This window comes from Phascolarctos cinereus, unplaced genomic scaffold (genome assembly GCF_003287225.1).
Source record: "Phascolarctos cinereus isolate Bilbo 61053 unplaced genomic scaffold, phaCin_HiC Scaffold_3;HRSCAF=262, whole genome shotgun sequence".
NCBI classification, from domain to species: Eukaryota; Metazoa; Chordata; class Mammalia; order Diprotodontia; family Phascolarctidae; genus Phascolarctos; species Phascolarctos cinereus.
In genome coordinates this window covers 180,550,168-180,573,387 of record NW_027555736.1, presented here as the reverse complement: position 1 = coordinate 180,573,387, position 23,220 = coordinate 180,550,168, and the positions used below count along the sequence as shown (strand labels likewise).

At 37.8% G+C, this 23,220-nt stretch overlaps 1 protein-coding gene across 13 annotated transcripts in view; it reads left to right on the top strand.

Moving 5' to 3' along the window:
- The window catches only part of MEIS2 (Meis homeobox 2), a 227,793-nt gene that overhangs the window by 200,449 nt on the left and 4,124 nt on the right, over positions 1–23,220 (top strand). For 7 of the 13 annotated variants that reach the window (XM_020991706.2, XM_020991878.2, XM_020991963.2 and 4 more), the window contains 2 exons: positions 21,607–21,665; positions 23,054–23,164. In XM_020991706.2, the coding sequence (XP_020847365.1) occupies positions 21,607–21,665; positions 23,054–23,164 (170 nt within the window). The remainder of the gene's footprint in view (positions 1–21,606; positions 21,666–23,053; positions 23,165–23,220) is intronic. The other 6 variants (XM_020991798.2, XM_020992037.2, XM_020992102.2 and 3 more) reach the window with 1 other exon arrangement.

The following is a 23,220-nucleotide window of genomic DNA, read 5'->3' as shown; positions in this document are numbered from 1 at the left end:
TGGGATAATAATAGCACTTACCTCCCAAAGTTGTCATGGAGACAAAATTAGATACTATTCATTAAGTGTTTTGCCAACCTTAAAGCGATATATAAATGCTGCCTATTATTATTATTGTTTGCTACATGGAATTAGGAGATTCTAAACATGCTAAGAATGTCCAGTCAATAAGTATCAAAACTTTGCATCTAAAATCTGAATGAATTTTGTAATTTCTAGATTTTTTTCCACTAAAACTAGAAGGTTGAATTAGATCCCTCATATTGGGAAAAAAATCATTTTGGCACAATCTTCCACTCAATTCTTTGGCATTCCCACCGTCCACATCAAGAAACTTAATCCAGTCCAGAGATTCACTGATTGGCCATTTTAATGACTTCTGAAAAGAAAGTTATCTTAGTTTCAATGACCATTATTCTAATACCCCCAGTTCATATGACTGTAATCAATTAGTACCAACCTCCTCTCCCTATTAGTACAGTGACTAGAGAGACTAGGGATGAATAGGGTTGCAGACAGCTAATAGTCCAGCAGACTAGCTTCTGAAGGAGAGCCCTAGATGTTGTAGCATGTGGGTGGATAAGGTCAGGAACCTAACTCAACATCTGTCCCGGGATCCTACGGTGCTATGGAATTATTTGGAACCCAACACCTGAGCTGTTAAGGAGTACCATATTTTACTTTAAAAACACAACCAAATGTTTTCACTAACACTGAAAGGCAAGAAGACACCAAATTCCCATAATAACAAATGGGGAAAAAAATTGTTAATCAAATCAGCAGACTAGCACATATCCCAGCTGAACAGTAGAATACCTTGGAAGCAAAAAACTGAAATCCAGGTCTTTTATAATTTGGAAGACAGCATTCCAAGGGAGAGTTAGCGACAATCCTTAACTAAAACATCATATTTTAGTTGTATTCATCAACATCATTATCTCAAGATCAGAAAATTGATGACTAGGTGATGATATTTTTCAGCCATGGCATTACACAATGAACATCTATTAAGGCATAGGAGGACTGCCATCTACAGTGGTGAGAACACCCACACTGACAAGATCACACATATTTGAATTTATTTTCAGAAGGTGGTTACAGAACAGAATTTATGATTTCATTGGTATAAGGATCTTACAGTAAGAAAACTCTGTCCAACAATGCATACTGGAACATGCTCTGAACCTTAAAGGTTTAGAGATCGTCTAGGGCACTGAGAGTTTAAGTAGCTAGCTTGTCCAGGATGACACAGTGAGACTATGTGTCGGACTGTAACTATAGCTCTTCCTGACTCCCAGAATGACTCGATCCACTATTCTATACTGCCTCTCATATTCAAAACTTGAAATAACAAAGCATAATAATAATGCTTTGTAATAATGTACATAGTACCTTGAGGTCCACAAGGAACTTTCTTCAAAACAACCATGTGTGAGTTAAGTAGGTAACACACATATGATGACCTCTATTTTTATAGAGGATGAAACTAAGACTCAAGAGAAATTCAGCCTCACAACTAATGTCAGAGCCAGAACTCAGATCAAGGAGTATTCTTTCTATGATAGCAGTAGCAAGATAAATCATAACCATGCTCTGCTCCCTATACTTGCTCCATTTCTTATCAGATTTGCCACAAGGTGAGGGAAAATTAAAGGCCTCTATTTCTGAATTAGATGCAAAGACAAATCACAAGATGCTTAGAGGGAAAAAAAAAGAGCCATGGTTTAAAAAACCATGTTGTTTGAACTTTTTCCACCATCTGACTTATTTGGCTCAAGAACTGCCTGGATCAGACAGTTTAAAACAATTTAATTAAGTGTTTACTTTACATTTCTTTCTTTTTTTCTATAAAGCTACTGATATAGATTTGTGGTTTCTTTTTAATGCCTAGTTAATTGACTAGTATACTAAGAGAGAGCCTGTAGAAGTGGTTGAAGAAGGGTGGGAAAAATAAAGATTAAGGTTTCTTATGAATCTGTCACATTTGGGAATTGAGGACCATATAATATTACTGCCCTCAAGCTATGGACAACTTCTACTCATATCAATAGGAGTGCCTTACAGGGCTGAAAGCAGCACCCTTTCATAACTTCGTCTACTTTTGGTGCTAATCTCCGAGTCTCTTCAGTGACTTTTGAACTTTTTTATACAACCAACTTTATTAAAAAGCAGAGTAAAATTCACTGGCAGAATAATGAGGAGGGGATGAAAGGGGTCACCTTTCTATGGTTGTCTAACTTCTTTTAAAAGTATAGCTTAATCAAATTTCTTCTAGGTTCACTAATTTCTCTTTGCTGATTGATTTCATAACACTGATGGATTTTAAAAACACTTTATAAGTGCCATATGTCATATTTAGAATACTTCAAATTTCACTCAAGTGCATATTTCTCTCTAAAGTCCATACCAACTCTGTCTTTCCCTGAGTGTTTATTAATACTCATGTCATTAGAGTCCTCTTTGCACATCCTGTTCTTCCTTATTACATCTCATCCCGCTACTTTGGCATCCTTGGGCCCTACCCCTGCTTCTTTATCTCCTATACCCCTTACCCAAATCCTTCACCCTGTCTAAGGGGGTCATTTTCAATTCTTTGGGGATAGAGAATGTTGCTAAAACCTTTCATGGAAAGAAATACAAGTTATTTTTATGGGTTTAGCAAGCTGCGAAAACACTCTGCTGCCACTGCCCCTTCCAATAACTAGGCCTCAGTAAGAGTGAAAGCACTGAGAACATGGACAAGAGATTGCCCATCAAAATATAATATGTGTTACTCTATGTCCACCATCTGTCTACACCGGGACCATTTTTTTCTATTCTTGCTAAAGATGGTTTCCATCTTCCAACAGTATAAAGTAGTAGTGACTGACCTAAAGTTAAATGTAGCCAGCTAAATACACTTTTGGGTCACTAAGATGCTACCAGATATTAACCCTTTTATTTATACAGTGTAGTAAAAAGCCAGAGGAATTAAAAGGAAGCCCAGACCTGGAATGAGTAAGCTCTGTAGGCACCATGCCGTGGGCATAATGGTGGGCCACAGTCTGATTTCCTTTTGCCAGAAGTGAATTTTTTTTCAGACCCTGCACCTATTGGCCAATGCTAATATATATGACTATTAAAAATTTTCCTTCAAGTCAAGTATTTTTTTTAATTGGAAGCAAAGTCAGAACAAGTTTAGCTTCACAAAGTTCTCCTAACCCTGGATCTTGTGAACATTTTAATAGCTTTATCTTTCATTTAAAAAAAACAAAAACCTTTTTGTTTTGCTTTTGTATCCTGAAGATTTAACATAATGCCTTGTATATAATAGGTGCTTAATGAATAAATACCTATTAGAGTGGCTTGTATTATTACTCTGATGAGGGTCTGATAACTTAAACTTAACATTGTACTATTTTTTAAAGAATAATACTAATTACATATATTCATATATATGTACGTATGTATATACATATGTATGTATGTATACACACACACACACACACACACACACACACACACACACACACACACTCAATGCCTCAGTGCTGCCACATCCTTTCCTCTTACTCACTTCTACCCATTATAGTCTGGCTTCTGACATCATATTCAACAGGAACTGCTCTTTCCAAAGTTACCAGTGATTGCTTATATGTCTAATCAGGTGGTCCTTTCTCAATCTTGACTCCTTATAACATTTGACTCTGTTAAGCACCTCCTTCTCCTCAATACTCTCCTCTTCTGGGAATTTAGATTCTCCTCCCACCGGTCTGGCACTTTCTTCTCAACCTCTTTTTTCTAGATCACCATACCCCACCCTCTAACACTAAATTTACTCCAGGGCTCTGTCCTGGGACCCCTTTTCTTTTCTCTACACATACACTCCCTCTTCGTGACTTCATCAGTTCCTGTGAGTTGAATTATCACTATGCAACTTCCCAGATCTATATATCCAGCCCTAGTCTCTCTCCCGAACTCCATTCCCAAACACTAATTGCCTATTTGACATTCCAAACTGGATGTCCCGTAGGCATCTCAAACTCGATACCTATCCAAAACAGAACTCATTGTTTCACTCAAACCGTGTTTCATCTTCCCTACTGTTGTCAAGGGCAGCACTATCTTTCTGATCTCCCAGATTAAAACCTCTGAGTCATCTTCAGCTCCTCACTTGCCCTCACCTGCACTTAACTAGTTGCCAAGTCTTGTCAATTCTACCTCTGTATCTTCTCCCGTCTCCATTCCCTTATCTCTACTTCACACAAACATGTTGGTTCTGTTTCTCATCAACGAGAGCTTGGACGTGGCAGAAGCCTCCTAAGTGATTTCCCTTGCTTCAGATCTCTTCTCTCTCCAATCCATTCCACACTGCTGCCAGTGTGATTCTTCAAAACCATAGGAGGCCTGATCAGGTCACTTATTTGTTCAGCAAGATCCAGTGGCTCCCGATTGTCTCCAGGGCCAAGTAGAAACTTCAAGCCTTCACAACCTGGTTCCAACTTATTTTGCCACAAACTCTTTGGTCCAACCAAACTATCCTTCTTGCTCTTCCTTACAGACTATTTCTAGTCTCTGTGCCTTTTGCACTCTCCTCACACTCTCAACTCCATGACTGTAATGCATACTCCATTCTCACCTTTACTTCTTAGAATCCCTAATTTCCTTCAAAGTTCAACTCAAGTGCTATCTTCTACATGAACTTCTTCCTGATCCCCCTAGCTATTAGTATTTCCTCCCACCTCTGACAAATTACCTTGGATTTATTTTTCGTATATTTTGTATATATGTCTCCCTCTAATAAGATGTAAACTCCTTACGGGCAGAGATTGTTACATCTTTTTTTCCTTTTTCATCTGCAGCACCTGGAACACGAAAGTGCTTCCTAAATTCTTGTTGACTTATTACACGAATGGTGGGAAATTGTGGAGGGAAAAGAGCCAAGAGAAAGAGAAAGATCAGGCTTCCATCCAAATACACATCAATTGCTTTTTTTTTCAACCATTCTTCCTCTTTGTTTATAGAATCTACAAGTGCAAAATCAGCTTTTACTTGCGACTGTGTTAAACACTACTTGCCTGCCCTCTGAACCTCACTAGTCCCTGAATGAGGTCAGCCTGGTGACGGTCTCCATTTCTATAAGCAATCCTGTCATTCAGGCTAACAGCAGTGATTCACTCCCAGGAGGCAAAAAAAAAAAATGACTCAATTGTTGGACTTATTGACTCCAGGGAGGGCAGCTACTCTATCATTACCATAGAGTGCAAACAACCTGAGATCTGTGTTGGTCCACTTAAAATTACTATTTGCTGCAAAGGATTGGCAAAGCAATTCTTAAAATGATGGGGGTGAAAGTCCAAGAAGCCCCATTATGAGCTTTTTCCTTTCCTTTAAGCAGGAGTGAGTAGTAGGTGACTCTCTTTGAGTCTGACCCACTTCTATACCTTTTGTTCATTTGGCTATATTAATATACTGTAACTGACTATATTACCACCAGAGGAAAATACCATATTTTCATGGGCAACTTCTTAATGGGCGGAAACTGCACCCCAATATAAATGTGCTTTAGAATACATACACCTCGAGGGGAGATGTCTAAAACAGAAAGAACTGGTTGACGGCAATGCCCCCAAAATAGCAGCAACAACCAAGTGGCTGTGCAAATGACACACCAGAGGATCTACTTGGCAAAAACCAAATAAATTTAATTAAATAAGCAACAAAATTATTTTCTTGTCTCTATCTACTATACTTGGTTAATATCAATGACATACTGATGTTGCATAATTGCTCTTATGGAATGCTGCTGCTCACAGCCAAAATGAGCTGCTTCTGCACAAAGTCAGGCAAACTGGTGTCCCCACAGAGTTATCTCCTAAATTATTTATACTAGCAACACTTTCACATAATGGCAGTTTTAAACTCAAACAAACAAAGCAAACCATACAACAAAGAAAGAGGACAAGGAGGTGCAGGGACCTTTTTCCTCTTTCTTTCTAAACATCAGAAGGTAGATCAGAAACCCAAATAAGCACCACAGAATTTGGTTTCCTCTGAAAGTCTCAAGGCCTTGAAATCAGGTGATATCAAAGCTTTGGGGGAATTGTCAGTCTGGACGAGGGATACAAATACCCACTTTACTTTCAATCTACATGCCTAAAAAGAAACTTTTTTTTTTACTTTGCAAGTTTGCTTGTCTTTCCCCTGACAAAAGCTCCTGTTTTCACTAGCCCTCCCTTTTGGCCTCCTTATGAAAGAAAGAAAGAAAGAAAGAAAGAAAGAAAGAAAGAAAGAAAGAAAGAAAGAAAGAAGAAAGAAAGAAAGAAAGAAAGAAAGAGAGAGAGAAAGAGAGAGAGAGAGAAAGAGAGAAAGAGAGAGAGAAAGAGAGAAAGAGAGAGAAAGAGAGAAAGAGAGAGAGAAAGAGAGAGGAAGGAAGGAAGAAAGGAAGGAAGGAAGGAAGGAAGGAAGGAAGGAAGGAAGGAAGGAAGGAAGAAGAGAGAGGAAGGAAGGGAGGAAAAAAGAAGGAAAAGTCAAGATGATGTCAAAGAAAACATATTGGTCTAATGTGTCACATTTACCTCTTCAGCTATGATTTCAGGGGTTTATAGCATTTCTTTCTACTGTCCACACCTGCCTTTGGTATATAATCCGTCAAATACTTGTCAACTTCTGGAGTCAACTTTGCTGCTCATAGAAAAAGAAAAACATTCTTCAGTGGGCAAACTAGATAGCCTGTATATTTTGCATCAATTAAAAGCCCTAATTCAATTTCTAACTGAAGTGCACCACAAGTAATATTAAATAATTTGACTAATATGTTGACCCTGTTTCTTAAACATCTTTTTTATCTTCCACAGGGCCTGAAAAAAATGCTTTGTACATAGTAGGTCTCAAATATTTGATGAAAGAATAAATTATACTAAGCAACCAGCATTTGTTAAGTGCTGGGTACTATGCTAAGTGCTAGGGTTACAAATACAGTGAATGAAATAGGCCCTACTCACCAGGAGTAGAGAAAACAAGGACATAAATAAATTGGTAGAAAATAAATAAAAAGAGAATTAACTAAAAAAAATACAAAGTCATTAACTACAGGGTAGTTTGGAAGGGAGAGCACTAATTCATGTAGTTCAGTACATATGAGTACTAGGTTTCTCCCAAAATTTTCAAGAGTCTCATATTTTGAGATTTAAAACTGAATTTTTAACCAGTGGGAAACATGGGGCATTTGTAGAATTAATGTTAAATGCCAAGCAAACATGAATCCTACCTATAGAAATTAAGTACTAACACACGGATTGCGACCTAAGAAGAAACTTAGAGATGATAGGATCCTGCATTTAGAATTGAGTCATCAGTCCAACTCTGCCATTTTACAATGAAAAAACTGAGGCCCTAAGTGACTGGCCTCAGGCATTACACAGGTAGCAAGTAGAAGAATCAACTTTCGAACCCAGTTCCAGACTCTAAGTCTATCACTGTTTCCACTACACCATGTTAAAACATTGTATCTGACTATCATTTTTTAAAAATAAGTTCATAAAGTTTAAGTGATTTGCCCAAAGTCACGCAGTAGGATTTGAACCTATCTCCTCTAACTCTTTATTCAGTTCTTTTTTCCATTCTGCCATACCTTGAAGACCTGTTCACTTTAGAAAAATGACTATTAGATTTAATTTTTAATTACACTGTTATAATTCCTTGTTATAAGCAAAAATTTGGGTCATGGCAGTGAAGTAATCACTGTGAATTGAAGCTAATAGTCCTTCTAGGATAAATATAAGTATAAATATAAATATATATAATATATATATATGAATATATATATATATATATACATGTAAAATATGGAGAGAGGAAATTATTCTATCTGGAGATATATCTATGTCCACATGTGTAACACATATACATACACATATAAATATGTTACATATAATATATACATTAATACATACATATTATACATATATGTCACTAGATAGAATAACAGACTGGACTTCATTTTCTTAAAGTTTTTTTTAGGGAAATAGGAATAATACACGTTTTACCTACGTTATAAAAATTGGAAAAAAATACTGATCACATTTTCTTAAGTGTATGTCCTCCTACAAACACCTTCATCACCACTTCCACCACCCCATACACACACATACATATCCACATACAGCTTCCCCTGCCATGGCTCTGAGATTCACTTAAACTTGCTTCACTCAGAGGTCATCACTTAGTAAATTTCTTTGACTCCAGACCTACCCAGGTTTTTCTGAGAGTAAGGGGGACTTGAGTTTGAATCCTGCCTCAGATACTTAGTAGCCCTGTGACACTCTGACATTGAGTCTCTCTCTACCTCAGTCTGCTCATCTGTAAACTGGGGATGATAATAGTAGCATCTACCTGGAAGGGTTGTTGGGAAGATTGAATAAGAGAACATATGTAAGGCTCTTTGCAAACCTTTAAGAGCTATATAAATGTTAGTGAGGCTAATTTTTTTTGAAGGATTAAAGCTGATATGACAATGTTGCAGGTTTGCTGGGTCTCTTGTGATTTATAAAGCTACATTTTATGTCTTTTATGATTATGATGATGATAAAAATTTTGTGGGTGATAATATTGGAAAGACTGGCTATAACATCTGTGGGAATTCTACAGGGATAGCAGTGTACTTACTCCTTGACCAGCCTCCCTTACACTTTTTTTAAAGTATTGTTTTATCATTAAAAAAGAGGAAACTCTTGCTTTTTATCCAGTTTGCTCCTTGATTTTGATCAGTTTACTCATTGTTATCATATGAAAGCTTGTATAGCTAAAGAACAACTTTTTCAACTTCTGATAACAGAATATATTTTAGTAGTAATTTCATTTAAAAATAATTTTAATAGTTATTTTAAGATAATATTATACATGTGTAGATTTTAAGTGACTTTAAATATACTTTTTTAAACCAATGTTTTTTTAAACCCATAGAAGAAATACCCAATACTTCAATTTCCAATAATTTCTCTAACAACTACCTTTCCTTTTATGTGCACGGTTAACCTTAGGGTTTTTTTCTTTTTGGTTGCTTATTTGCTAAAATTTGCTAGCACTGGGTAGCTTTCTTATTTACTAATTCTTTTTTAATGTGTTAAAAACCCTAGCCTCTTAAACTAGAATACCACCTACAACTTAGCAAAGACCAGGAGGGTTAAGAAAAGGGTCTTCAGAATATTGCCAATCTTCCCCGCTTCTTTTCTGCTATATCCTTTCTTCTAAACCAGCAGGAGAACTGAAATAAAGATAAGAGCCTAGCCCATCCAAACACTTCAGGAAACATCAATCTGATCTTTTTAAGCTCCCCTGCTGGCTTAGAGAAAGGAACCCAGCAAGGAAATGAAAGGGATAGGGGGATATTCACATGCATACCCCCTCCACCACACCAGCCCTTTTACGTTGCTGATGCCATGTTAGTTTGTCCTGAGCTGAAGGACTGGGACTTCAGAACCATTTGTTTCACCACCAATTTAAGGGAAGGGATAGCTGTTTCACCATCAAAGTCAATTTGAAGAGTAAAATATGGTTTTAAAGGACATTATAGTTTGGGAGCCATCATACCTGATGGGGGTCTCTTTTAAATGGAACATTTTTAAAAATGAATTTTATTCTAATTGAGTAGCCACCACCTAGAAAAAAATTTGCCCTTTTATTAAAAAAAAAAAGATCAATCACTCTGTGGTACTGTTTAACAAGTTCATAGTCAGTCCTCTTAGAATTTTCACATACATGATTTAAAAAAAACCCAACCTTTTATCTAAGTCACCATTAAACAATAAAGTAATCATGTGTTAGCAAAGATTAGGCCTTCTATATTTAAACTGGCCACAGGTCTCCAAAATTTAGGCCTACAAATTCTCTGGATAGAGAGAAAATGAAATGAGACCTAATAGAAATAAGGCTGTGATTTCTTTCTTACTGAAATATTAGTAAAAGTCACTTTATTTTGGTGATTTCATTTCTCTATTTTGAGGGAATGTACTGTGGGAAGAGAGTCATTTGGGGATTTGTTGGTGTCTATTATATCAAAACAAAAATATTTCATTTACAAAATAAGACTTTACTGACAATTGAAAGTTATATGTTGATATACCACAGGGAGTATATTTTTAGGTCACTGAACCCTCATCAGGGATACTTTAAGAAAAGGAAATAACGTTCTTTTGATATAGGCAGCTGGCCATAACACAGGGCTTGTAACACAGATAATTTGGGAGGGAGGAAGGGAGGAAAGATGAGATGGTCCCCACATCTTTTCATTTGTTCAACAAACATTTATTAAGTTTCTGCAATGTGCGGTGCCCTGAGGTAGGCCCTTGGGGAAGATACAAAGATAAATGAATCATGTTCTCATCCATTAAAAGAATTACGTTTATATCTGTACATTCAGTCCTACCCCTCTCACTGTTCTGTAGATCATCCAGCTACGTATATGACATCATGTTGGGATAGAAAGAGTACTGAATTTGAAGCTCAGATATGCCACTTACTACTTGAATAACCTACGCAAGTCACTTTGATTCTTTGGGTCTCAGTTAAATGAGAAGGTTGGACAAAATGACCTCTGAGGTCCCTTCTGACTCTAGATCTATGGCCCTATGGAGAGTCTTAGTAGAGGGAAATTTAATATTTTGATAAAATATCTTAGAAAAATAAAAATAATTTTTAAAATCTCATCTTTAACCCATACCTTCACCACTAAGAAAAGATTCTTTCCTATTTTTTACGTTGACATTAACTGTGCTATCATCTTTCCAGGTGTCCCGTTTTATCTTGTTTTTCTTTTTTTTTTTAACTTTCATATCTCTTTCTCCCACATAGCCAATTCATCACCCAATTTGGAATAACTTATTCTCTGTCACATCTTTGGGATTTTGCTGTCTTCTTACTCTAAGTTTTTGTTCAGGTCACCATCACCTCATCCCCATTACAGTCATAAAACTAATGAAATAATCATCCTCAAGCACAGTTTTCTTTATGTGACTGTAGAGTCTACAGGGACGGTGTATTTGAATCACATTAAAACTAAACTCCATGGTTTGGCATTTAAGAGCCATGACAACTTGTCTCTTTCCTAAAGTGTTGTGGGGCCAATGACCAAAGACACTACTACAGATATGGTATGACCAGGGCAGAATACAGCGGATCCATCTGCTCACTCATTTTGGACAACATGCCTCGATTACGGTAGCCTTTGGTTTCAGTAGCCTTTTTTGGCCAGCATGTCATTCCATTGACTCATACTGAGCTCACAGTCCACTAAACTTCCCCCTGCCCCTATCTCTGCTCATCAGTTCCTTTTCCTCATGAACTGGTGTCAATCTACACCTGCCCCATTCTGCACTCGCATAATGTTTCTTTGAACACAAGATAATGACTTCCCTGTGAGATGACCTCTAAGTTATTCTGTATCTATCTCACTTGTACATAGCTATCTGTTTATTCTCTCTCCTTTCCCCTCCCTGATTAGATTGTGAGGGCAGGCTGCTTTTGCCTCTCTTTGCTTCTTTAATGCATAGGACAGTGCCTGGAGCACACTAAGTAGTTAATAAATGCTTGATAATGACTTGCTCTCTGTTGCTAGCATCTGTTGTTATTGATTATCCCTTCATCATTGATGCTCTTTTCTTCCTTAGCTTACTTGATGCTGCATTTCTTTTTTTGTTTTGTTTTGTTTTTTGTTTAACGCTGCATTTCTTACCACTTCTTGTCACTGGTGCCTCATCTTTCCACTACTCCATAAACACAAGGATCCTGTCCTTGGGGTTCACCTCTTCTCACTTGGCAAATTTGTTCACTCTGTGACTTTAATTAGAAACTTTATCTAAAGATTCCCAAATCTCTCTCACCAGACCTGAACACTTTTCAGAGCTCAAGTCCCATGTTCCTAACTTTGTGTACAAGATACCATCTGATGTCCCAACCACACATCAAACTTAACATGTACAAAACTCAACTAATAATCTCATTCACTATCACCTGGTGGGGGACAGATAGGAGGGAGACCCCACCCTTTTCTTTAATTATTCTGTTTCCAATAATGGTATCACTATAACCCAATTTGCCTCTGGTATCTTTCCGTATCTGTATCTTTCATACACTTCCCATGTTTAACCAGATTCCAAGCCCTGTCAATTCTAGATCCCTAAATGTCTCTTGCACCCACCCCTTCTTTTTCATTCTCACTGCTACAATCTGGTTTAATCCAGATAGCTAGATTTGTAAAGAACTTAGGAGAATGCCAGTCATACACTTGCTTAATAAATGCATATTACATTCCCTTCCCTTTCCCCATGGCTCATCAGCTCTCACATGGACTATTTGTTTTAATATATCTAACTGGTCCTCTTGATTAAATGGGGTCATGTAAAGTCAGGCACAACTGAAAAATGACTCAACAAAATTGATAGATATAACCCACATAAACAAAAGCTCTTTGGGAATTCCTTGATAATTTCTAAGATTGTAAAGGAGTACTTAGACCAAAAAGTTTGAGAACTATTGGACTAAATGCTCTCCATGGTCTTCTTCCAACTCAATGTTTCCATGTATCTTTAGACCAGAAGCCATCTGTTTTCCTCCCTTCTACAAAAGAGTTAGCCACTTTTGAGTTTCCAAAGGATTTATTTACTTACTCATTTTTTAGATATTCATTCATCACTGGTGTATAAATGATAAATTCTAGAAAAATAATTGGTGAAAATGTTGTAGGTTGATTAAAAAAATGCTGGCTAGTAAATTCATGAACCATATCTTCCAGCATACAGAAATAATTTTCTACCTTTCATACAAAGCTTCATTGACCTGGCAGGTTGATCCTCTTGAGAATATGATAATGACCATAAGGCCATATTAATTCTTAGCAAGTAAGATGTGGGTGGCATATTTGGTAATTTCCTCAACTGTTATTTAGAGAGGCTTTTGTCAGTAAAAGTTGGTGATAATGAGACCAATATTAGATAAACCAGTGCCTTGATGATTTGAGGCTCACTTTTCCTAAAGTTTTTTAATACTTTTTTTTAGTTTTTAAATGATCAAAATTATTATTGGGAGACAGACTTGTAATTTCATCAATGTGAGGAAATCACTTCTGGTGTGGAAACTCTTTCCACTGACAAAAAGCAAATTAATCTGTGCCTAGAATTTTGTGGGGGCAGTGAGAGGTTTGCTCAATTCACACAGCTAGCACATATTAGAGGAAAGACTTGAACCCAACTCTCCCTAACACCAAAGCCAGTACACAATGTACTGCTTTGTCTAACCACATAGAATGAAAATTATATGAAGATTAGACAGATCATATTATTTTTATTTTGGTCTGTTCAGTGACAGGGAAAAACTAAGTTTTTTCCAGACTAATTTTTTCTCTTCAATTTAAATATTTTAATGACAATGGAGGGGGGAAATGATTAAAATTTGGTCGTTGAGTTAGGTCAGTGGCTCCAAAAATAGAAGCTTAGGGTAAAATATGCTGTCAGGAAAAATGGAGTGTTCCTTCTGAACTCAGGAGCTGGTAGTTCATGCACAGCTTGGTCGTAGATGGTTGCTACAATAAGGCTCCTTTCATACAGGTGTGTTTATGCCCCAGGCTTGCTGGCCAGAGTCCATTCCATTTACAGAAGCTGAATTAAACAATAACTACCGCATTGCAAAAAGGGGGGGGGGAAGTGGGAGGGAGAAAAAGGTGAGCGTCAAAGGAGATGCCTGAGAGCTTTGTTAGGGCCAAGAAAAACCCTGTTGCAGTTGTCAGAGCTTGTTGATGTTGCAGGGAACGGCACTTTTTTTTTTCTCCTGGATTTTGTGGTTCTGCCTTAGGAAAGAAAGTAAAATAGAACGGAAGAACAAAGTCCTGCTCTATAAATCAGCAGCTGCTCCTTGCCAGATCAAAGGAGTGACATTTTTGCTCCTGGACTACTTGTCCACTTGAGGGCTTGACAGGCAGCTAACAGCTGGCCTGCTCTACAGTCTAGGAGAATCAGCCTACATCTTCTTCAGAGCGGATGACAAGCTAATCAGAGATATATCCATAGCACAGGGCATAGGAGTGCACCTTGATCTCTTCAAACACATCTAATACATAATTGCTAAACAGCTCAGTGAATTTTTTTCCTGGCAAGTTAATGCTTAGGTAGTTTCCACTGAGAAGTAGGATAGAGAATTAATACTTCCATCAAAGGTGAGCATAAAAGTTAAACAGATGCTAAATTCATCAGGATTCCCTCCTCTTAGGGCGAATTAGTAAATGACGAAAACTTAATAGCAACTCTCCAGAAACCTTTGTAACTGACTGTCAGGTGACTTAGGTGGTTGAAAAATCCGGTCTGGAGTATCCAAATAAATGAACAGGTTTGGGAATTAAGGATCCATTTGAAAACGGCTTACAGCCTTTCCTGCTGATAGGCCAGAATCAAATTGCCATGTGCCTTTGTTATTGGGAAAAGAGGCTGTTTTCAGAACCTCTTATAAGCGGTAGGTATACCAACCTGGAATTTAAATATCGGTAGCAAAACTTTCAAAGTAATTCAGCTTCTAGGTGATTCTCATCAGCAATAAATCAAGCACAGGTTTGAGATAATATGCTACATCTTATGTCTATTGACTTAGCATTTTATCTTGAATCAGATAGATCCCAGTTGAGAAGAGCTAGGGAATTTGCGTTTCTTCTCCTTGGGTTTCAGGTAACTCTAGAAGAGTGTGTTTATAGTTTATGATAAATAACCATATATGAGTAATCTGATGGCATTCTCAAAGAGTAATAGTGCTTCAAAAACCATAACCGGCTGGGATGTTTTGTTATGTGCCATCACCTGTGATTAAATTCATGGAATAGTGTTTATTGTTACTCAGCATTCGAAAAGAAATAAGATGTAATTTTTTCTCTAGTTTGAAATTTCTCAAAAGCTTTTACTCCTCTCCCTACCCTAAAAGCCACATTGTTGGTTGTATAAGGCTTATGAGTATGTACCCCCAAAAGAATTAGCCTACCAACAATGTTTTACTGAGCTGGCTTTACCTCCAGGAAGTTCATAACCATGTAATAAAATGAATGAAGTTGTTAAAAATTGTTCTAGGCCTAGGTCAGGTGAGTAAAATATTGTTTTGGAGTTCAGGATACGTAGAAAGTATGTGCATGAAATCTGATTTGAGCAAACCAGTGTGGCCCTGTGTGTAGGCAGATTAGGTAGGCAGCCTATACAATAAGAATCTGAGGACAACAAGAAGTCCGCCTCCTCCAAACGTCTCCCTGCCGACCTGCCACAGTATTTGAAATTCCCGCCATCAGAGTTACACAATACACTTTGAATTAAGACACTGTGAACAAAATGCCCCTGATATGTTGAATGAGTGTTTCCTTGAAGGTATATCAGCAAGATGAAATCCTAGCAATTGAAGGAACCTCAGAGATCATCTAATCCGGCTCCCTCATTTTACAGAGATGGAACCTAAAGCCCAGAGTGGTTAAGTGACTTGCCTAACATCACACTCAGCTTGTTAGGTCAGCAGGAGTTTGCTCACTGGACTGGTTAACTGTCGTCCCTGAGAGAACACAATCCTTTGTGTAGAGGAGGTAGATAAATTTTGAGAGAATTTAGGAGAAAACCAGAAAAGTCCAATGCATGGCATTATTGAGGAAGTCAAGGCCCAGGGTTGTGTAATTCAGTAGAAGATACCAGGTAATCAAGGTACCCCCAATGGTCTTGTAGGCACTGGGAGTCTGAGAGGATGTGCTGAATAGGCAAAAGAAGAATACTGAATGAGCAGGTGGAGGACAACCAAGGACGAATGTTTAGAGTAATAGGATATATTCAGTTGTAAAGGAGCTTTAAGACAATCTTGTTTGGATCTCTCATTTTTTTTAACCTTCTTTACAATTTTGCCTGAAGTCTACTTCACTAGGAGACATTCCCCTAATGAGAATGTGTTCATAGAGGTGCAAAGTATTTGTGACGTTGGCTAGCAAAATGTCTTCATTTCCTCCAGTCTTGTAAGCAAGGAAGATACGGGTCAAAATACCACTGAGGTGATCCTGGGTAAGTAGTGGACCTCTGTGAGCCTCAGTCAGCTCTTCAGAATTTACCTTCTAACCTATAGTCTGGTTGTGGTCTGTATTGTTGGAGGGAATCCCCCACTTTGAAAAGAAACACAGAATTGTGGTATAAGTTGAGTTTTCTGTACAAATCTAATACCGCATTAAGTTGTCACTCTAAACTCATGGAAATTAAAACTTGTGGAAGTAACATTATGTAGCATATATAATTCTTATTCATTTATGTCTTCTGTGTACATCTGCAGCTGTCTAAGAAGACCCACTGTGTAGCCATTGATGTAAAATGGATTTGCACACATAGCCAGCTCAGCACTCATTCCAAATTACCAAACTTGCTTAACAGATTTAATCATTTTAATGCATTCTTTGGGAAAGTCTCACTCTTAGCCAGAATCACAGCATAGAGAGAATTGCTTCCTTGTGATCTTGGGGTAAAAAAATGAGGAAACTTAATAACTGAATTACCTCTATGTGGGGGTGAGGAAGGTTAAAAAAAAAAAGTCAAAAACTTTCGCTCTTGCCAGAATTCAAACATTTGTTCTGGAACCTTCAATTTCAGGCTTTGAAAATGAGACCTCTATGTATGGATGTTTGTGGTAGGTGAATGTGGAGGTGCTTTTAATTTGTGAAATGTTGAGATCTAAATTTTTGTGCTGCCTGCAATCTCCTTGCACTGCCCCGCCACGTTTATCAGGTATCCCTTTTCTAGTCAACAGTTAAGTCCTATCTATGACATTTACTAGTTGTTTGACCCACGCAAGTCATTTCACCCTGTTTGCCTCAGTTTCCTCATCTGTAAAATGAGCTGGAGAAGGAAATGGCAAACCACTCCAGTATCTTTGCCAAGAAAACCTCAAATGGGATCATGAAAACTGGGGGGGAAATGAACAACAATTTGCTTAACCCTTCCAATGAAAATGACTGCAAGTCTTAATTTTCTTGACTGAAGAGAATCTTCAGGCCTGGAAGACTTCCAGGTGACAGTACTTTGCCTTGCATTTTCTTACAAAAGGAATGCTGCCTAGAGGAATTGGTTACCAGGTGTGGCATAAAGTAAGTGAACCAGAAAGAAGGGATTTATCAGCCATTTAAAGGAGAGGAGAGGAGGGGGAAGAAAAGAAAAGAAACCTAACAACAATCAGGAATGACACCCAAGCCTACTTCTATCAGTCTGAAATATGCTTTGGAGTAAAAAAAAATTCTTTAACAGAAAAACCAAGGTGGTCAGATTTCAGCTGCAGAAAAGTGTACTAAGCCACATAGTCTGACTGTCCTTTGAGGAGGATATTGAGGAGGATATTGAGGAGTTCTTCAGGAGATATCATTCCAGGAAAAAGATGATTCTCAATGATAATCACTGGATTTTTTTTAATAGCATATTTGTTTCCTCTGGGGAAAATAATGGGAGAGAGAAATTGCATTGTTTTCAGAATGTCCCTAGATTATAAGAAATAGGTTATCTTACACATCAATGTTGGATATATTTTAAGTATCACCTGAACTGAAGTATCTTCTATTTAGATGATTAGATAGAAAGTTTGCAGTCTTGTATCCTTAGGCTAAAAAATATGGAGCTGAATGTCTAGAATTTAATCTGAGACAATACAAATCAATGGACCCAGTACAAGTTAGGGTGCTAATTTTCAAAGTGCTGTACTCACAAATAGAATAATGTGTACTCCTTAAACCATTACAAGGTGCTAAATCTCAGGACTTCTTTCACAAAAAAAAAAAAAAACCTCACACACAAGCTATACAAACCATAAAATGATCTTAGCAGCTGTTTGATACCTAGTTTTAGCTATCTCCCCCTCCAAAAAAAACCCCCACCTTTTAGTAATGTAATATTTTCTTAATATTGAGGCCTATCAAATTCTCATTACTTAATCATTATAGAATGATATTATAGAGTGTATATAGCAAATTGATTTTAAAATATTGGAGAAAGAAGAAATGAACAGTCTACTAATAGGAAATAATTGATGGGACTCTTTTTCTTTTTTTTTTTTAAGTTGGGTGAAGCCTGATGCATTTTGATTCCTTGGATGCGTTGAACAATTTTTTAAATGTTTTGGGTTTGGCAAAATCCAAAAAAGTTTTTGCCAAGACCCTCTTTTCTTCTTATTTGTAAAACCTGTGTGAAATTCAAGGATAACTTAATCCATATGTGTCTGATTCATTTACACTTAACTCATCAAAATGTTATTTTGTAAGAATCATTTAATGTCCAAGAAACCTTCTGAGCCTTCTTTAAATAAGCCTTTTGTTTCTGAACCAATAAGTTGAATTTTTCCATGTGAATGGAACTTGGGCCTTCAAAGGTTCAAGTTCAATAGTTTGCACATTAGAACCTACAAATTTTACAGGGAATCTAAATGGATAGTCATCTACTACCACTAAACCAGTCTAACAGAATGTCCTTTTTTTTTTTTGCTGAAATATGAAGAATTGCTTTTAGATCAAAGGAAATGGAAAAAAAAGTTTGCTTGTTTGGCATAATTCTATGAAATGATTATAGATAGAAATTTCCTTTTTACCAACATTAAGCAAATTAAAATCAGACCTAGCTTGGGGGAAAAATAATTTCTATGTACTGCAAATTTTGGTGTGTTTTCTGGTAGAAAGACTTCTGGCTCCCATGGCAACATGGAGGGTTTTTTTTTTAATGTGAAAGTTTCCTTCTAATGAGCAATTCATATTATTGCTAATTATTTTTAAACCATCTGCAATATTTATAAGTGATCCCTTGATCAAGAGCCTCAGCTACCTCAATAGTTTCTTGTTTAAATCCTCTATCATCTTGGAAAGGTGGTAGAATTATGAATCTGGACAGAAACGGCAATGGGAATATATCACATTTTAGGGGAAAGGCAATTTTGGAAATTTCAAATGGAATCAGTAGACAAGAGCAAAACCTCCATCATCATTTGAAAAAAAAAAGATCTTATGGACAAAACGGTTTTTATTCATATTTGCTCAGCAGAACTAGGCTGAACTGGACACCCCCCACCCAAAGTCACTGCCATAACTTCTAATGAACATCAAGTCCATGCCATGGCAACTTGCTGAAAATGTAATCCTGGAGTGGCATTTCCAAGTTCAGTGTGCCTATAAAGACCTGCTAGGACATAGAATGCTTTTTTAATGTTTTGTATTGTTGTGTAAACGTCATTGAAAAACCTTTTGAGCAGACCCCCCCTTTTTTTTTTTACTAATGTAAACATTCTGAGGAGTATCCAAAGAAATGACCTTTAAGTGAACCTTTAACCTTCCCCTTAATTATTTGTTTGAAGACAGTGTGGAGTTCTCCTGCTGAGAACTAAGAACCATGATGCCTTGCTGTTCAGTGAGTGAGGGAGTGTTTTGGGGAACTGGAGAGAGAGAGACATAAATAAGGGAACAACTACCAGATGTAAATAATGAAAGAGTAAAAGGGTGAAATTAAAAAGGGAAAAAATAGAAATTCGTTTTACCCAAGGAGTTGGAGTAACGGGGAAAAAACAAAACCAGGATTAGCACATAGTAGCCCATAAAGGAGGTAAAATCTTGGTCTTCTGAGTAGCCCCTTAGAAACTCCCAGAAGGAGAGAAAACATTCTTATCTGGTTTTTCTGATAATCTCTATTGGCCTTAACTTTAGCTGATAAAAGGTGACTGGGATGCAAAAGGTTCAGGTCAGCTCTCTGTTGGCACAGCCACGGAGGTGATAGAAAAAGGTGAGAAATTTAGCTCCTATCTAAGACCCTTTGTCTAGAAAAAGGGAAACATTGCTGGAAGTCCTAGGGACAGTGTCAGATGTACCTGGTTGAAATCACCTCCAGTATCTCACTCAAGATAAGCCGGGGAAGGGAGAGAGATGCAGATTGCACTTTCTCTTTGTTTTTAACTTGTATCATCGAAGCTTCCCCTTAGCCAATGCAAAGCCATTTTTTGACAACTGAGCAATACTTTCTTAAGGAATCAAGAAGGTTTTGGATACAAACACCATATGCAAAAGAGCCCTTTGGTGTTCCTTGCAGCATTTCGGCATCTGTCTAACGGAATTCCCACTAGAGCGCTTACTGCAGGTATAAACAAATAAATGTGTACTGTCTTTTCTCATCTGTGATGGACTTTAACCTTGTAGGAGCGCCGAGTTCCGAATGCCTCCTTGACGCTCAGCTAAGAATGCTGGGATTCTGCTGGCTAATCAGCAGAAGTATGAGAGTAAGGTCAGGCAGAATTGAATTTTCCGTTCTTGACTGTAGCAGTAGCAGAGGACCGTGGGGGCACAATGATGGCAAACTAAGATTCCTGAAGAAGAGGGGAGCGAAAGGCCAAACTTCATTAAGGCAGATTTATGCTCAAGATTTGAAAGTGAAAAAAAATCTTAAAAGTTGTTATTGTTCTACTTGATTTTTATTTGTAAGCCATCACCTAACAGTATTCCGACATGGCGTCCAGGCACACGCACGCACGCTAAAAACACAGCGTTATTGAATCTTTATGTAAATTGCACACTGGGCAATGCATATTTCTCAGAAGTATAGGGATGAGTATACCTGGCAAGTGGCAGAAATTGCTTTGTTTTCATTAAGTTTGGAGAAATAAAGTGGATTCTTTTTTATCAGCCTACTTTAGTCTGTACATGAATATTTGATGGGCATTATTAAACATTAAAGTAACATGAAGTAGGCACTTATTTTTGGGTTGCCAAGAAAATTAGATCCAGGCCTTTTTTTTTTTTAAACCAAGTAACTAACTGACTCTCTCCCCTCGCATTCCTGTGATTCATCCACTACCTGATTTTAAAAAGTTACTTTGGGACTAATATTAAACATGTGTACCTGAGGCACCCCCCTTTCTGGTGAGTTGAAAGGTGCCTCAGTTTATGGTTGGCAGTTACCTTATCCTCTGCCCTGGGTGTCCCAGCATTGGCTGAAAAGGTCGCCCCCAACTGGCACTGACCTCCAAATGACCCCTGACTTTACAGGCTCAAACTGCAGGAGTTGCTGAAGAGCAGAAGTCTTTCTGGGCCGGCACTTACTGCTGCTGTGCTGGTGATAAAACTTCAGACAGCCTAATTGATGGCTTTGCTGACCTAACAATACCTTGTGAAAGCAGAGAGTGCAAAGCCTGGTCCTCATTTATGGCCAGCTGCAAAGGAAAGCTGAATCTCCCAAAGATGGGGGAGCTGAGGAGGGAGGGGGAGGAAAAGGAGAGAGGGGAGGAGGAGGGAGGAGAAGTCTTCCAGCCTGTGAACTTTAACCAGGTCCCTACTTGTTCTGAGAAGCAAAGGCACAATTGTAATTTAACCGAAGTTCTCCTTCCCATTTAGAACTTTATTTTCCCAGGCTCTCCACCAAATTGGCTTGGAGTTGGCTAGCAAGATGATGGGAGATGATGAGCCAGTTAACTATTTTTGAGCGCTTAGGGGGAAAATTGCCTTTAAGGTCAAACCATACTTTCCAATACATGCTCAACTGTGTTGAAACTGCTGCAGCATTAATGTAAAGGTGTTCGAAACGCCCAGAAAGAGCGTCTGATGAATGGACTTCTGTTCTGTTCCAGGTTTATTAATGCCAGAAGAAGAATAGTACAGCCTATGATTGACCAGTCAAATCGAGCAGGCAAGTCCCAACTAATATCTGTATTCAGATCCCACAGGCTCAAATCCTCACCAAGTTATTCTTCAAGGAGTTTCATCACCTGGTAAATAAATGCCTCCACTAGGCCTTCTGGGAGATTATTTTTTTCTTAGATCCCCAGAATTCTGCTGTAGGAAGCAACTTCACTAATTGGTGCTAATTGGAGATTTCCCACCCTGACTCTACTGAAACCGCTTTTTATTTTCTCTCTGAATTGGTAATTGGGTACAAGTACTAGCGCCACAAGCAGTTTGTTTGACTGTGAGCTCTTGAATAACTCATTGCTTGTCTGCATCCAATCAGCAAGACAATCTCATTTTCTTGCTACCCACAACTCCTTGGTGTATGCACTACTTTCACTTCTGTAGGATTCGCTGTAAAACTCATTGTATCCATTCATTTGCTTTGACTATTCATAAAGTGCTACTAAAGCCTGACATGCTACACAACTACCATAATTTTTTTTATTAAAAGATTATTATCTTTGTTTAGAACGCCTCAAATCCATCCTATTAAAATATGTGTGTTTTTCCTCCTCACAATATCTCTCATTTTCTATTAAAACATTCATAATATGTTACTGTTCAGAATTACACTGGTGCAATGCTGATCATTCTACTTCTAATATGCATTTCCTCAGCTTACTGGGGAGTTGTGGTTTCCTGCAATGAGGTTATGGGATAAAACTGTTCTCCATGTGGTCATGACTGTTGTCACTAACAAGGGCTTTTTAACTTGATGGTGATTTCGCCTGCTGCTTTACTTTAAAGGTTTGAAAAGGTTATTAATCCTTTGGGAAAATCTTCCCTCTATAGCACTGAAATTTCCTTTCCACTAATGGGTGGGGAAGGGAGAAAGGGAAGGCAAAGCAACTGTAAGATATTAAGTTAAATTTGCAGAATGTTTAAAACATTTAATACCCAAAATATCCTTTATTCTTTTTTTCTAACATTGCTGAAACATAGTCAGACTTACTGGCTATATTTGTGTGCCATGGAATGGCTCTTGAGATCAACACAAATGTCCACATCACAAAATCCAAATTAAGTAATTGTACTAAGGTGATTCTGTATTGTTTGCCATTTAAACATTCCCTCTCCCAAAATAAAGAGGTAAGTAAAGGGGCAGAAGGCTGACCAATTATTAAACTCGTCCATGAAGCCTGCCCTCCACAGCCTCTTCAGGATGGTAATTAGCCTTCTCCCAGTCCTAAGAAGATGTGCACAAACCACAATCCATTTGTTTTTTCTTAAATGCCAAGCACAAGATGTTGTGTGTGTAATGTTTCAGTGCTGAAGCTGGAACAATTGCTGATTGTTTGGTATGTCTTTTCTTCTTTCTCCTCTGTGTCCACGATTGACTACAATCAGGTTTTCTTCTTGATCCTTCAGTGAGCCAAGGAGCAGCATATAGTCCAGAGGGTCAACCAATGGGAAGCTTTGTGTTGGACGGTCAACAACACATGGGAATCCGGCCTGCAGGTAGGTCTCCTGATTTTCTGGCAGCATCTCCACTGTAAAATGTCATCTTATCCCCC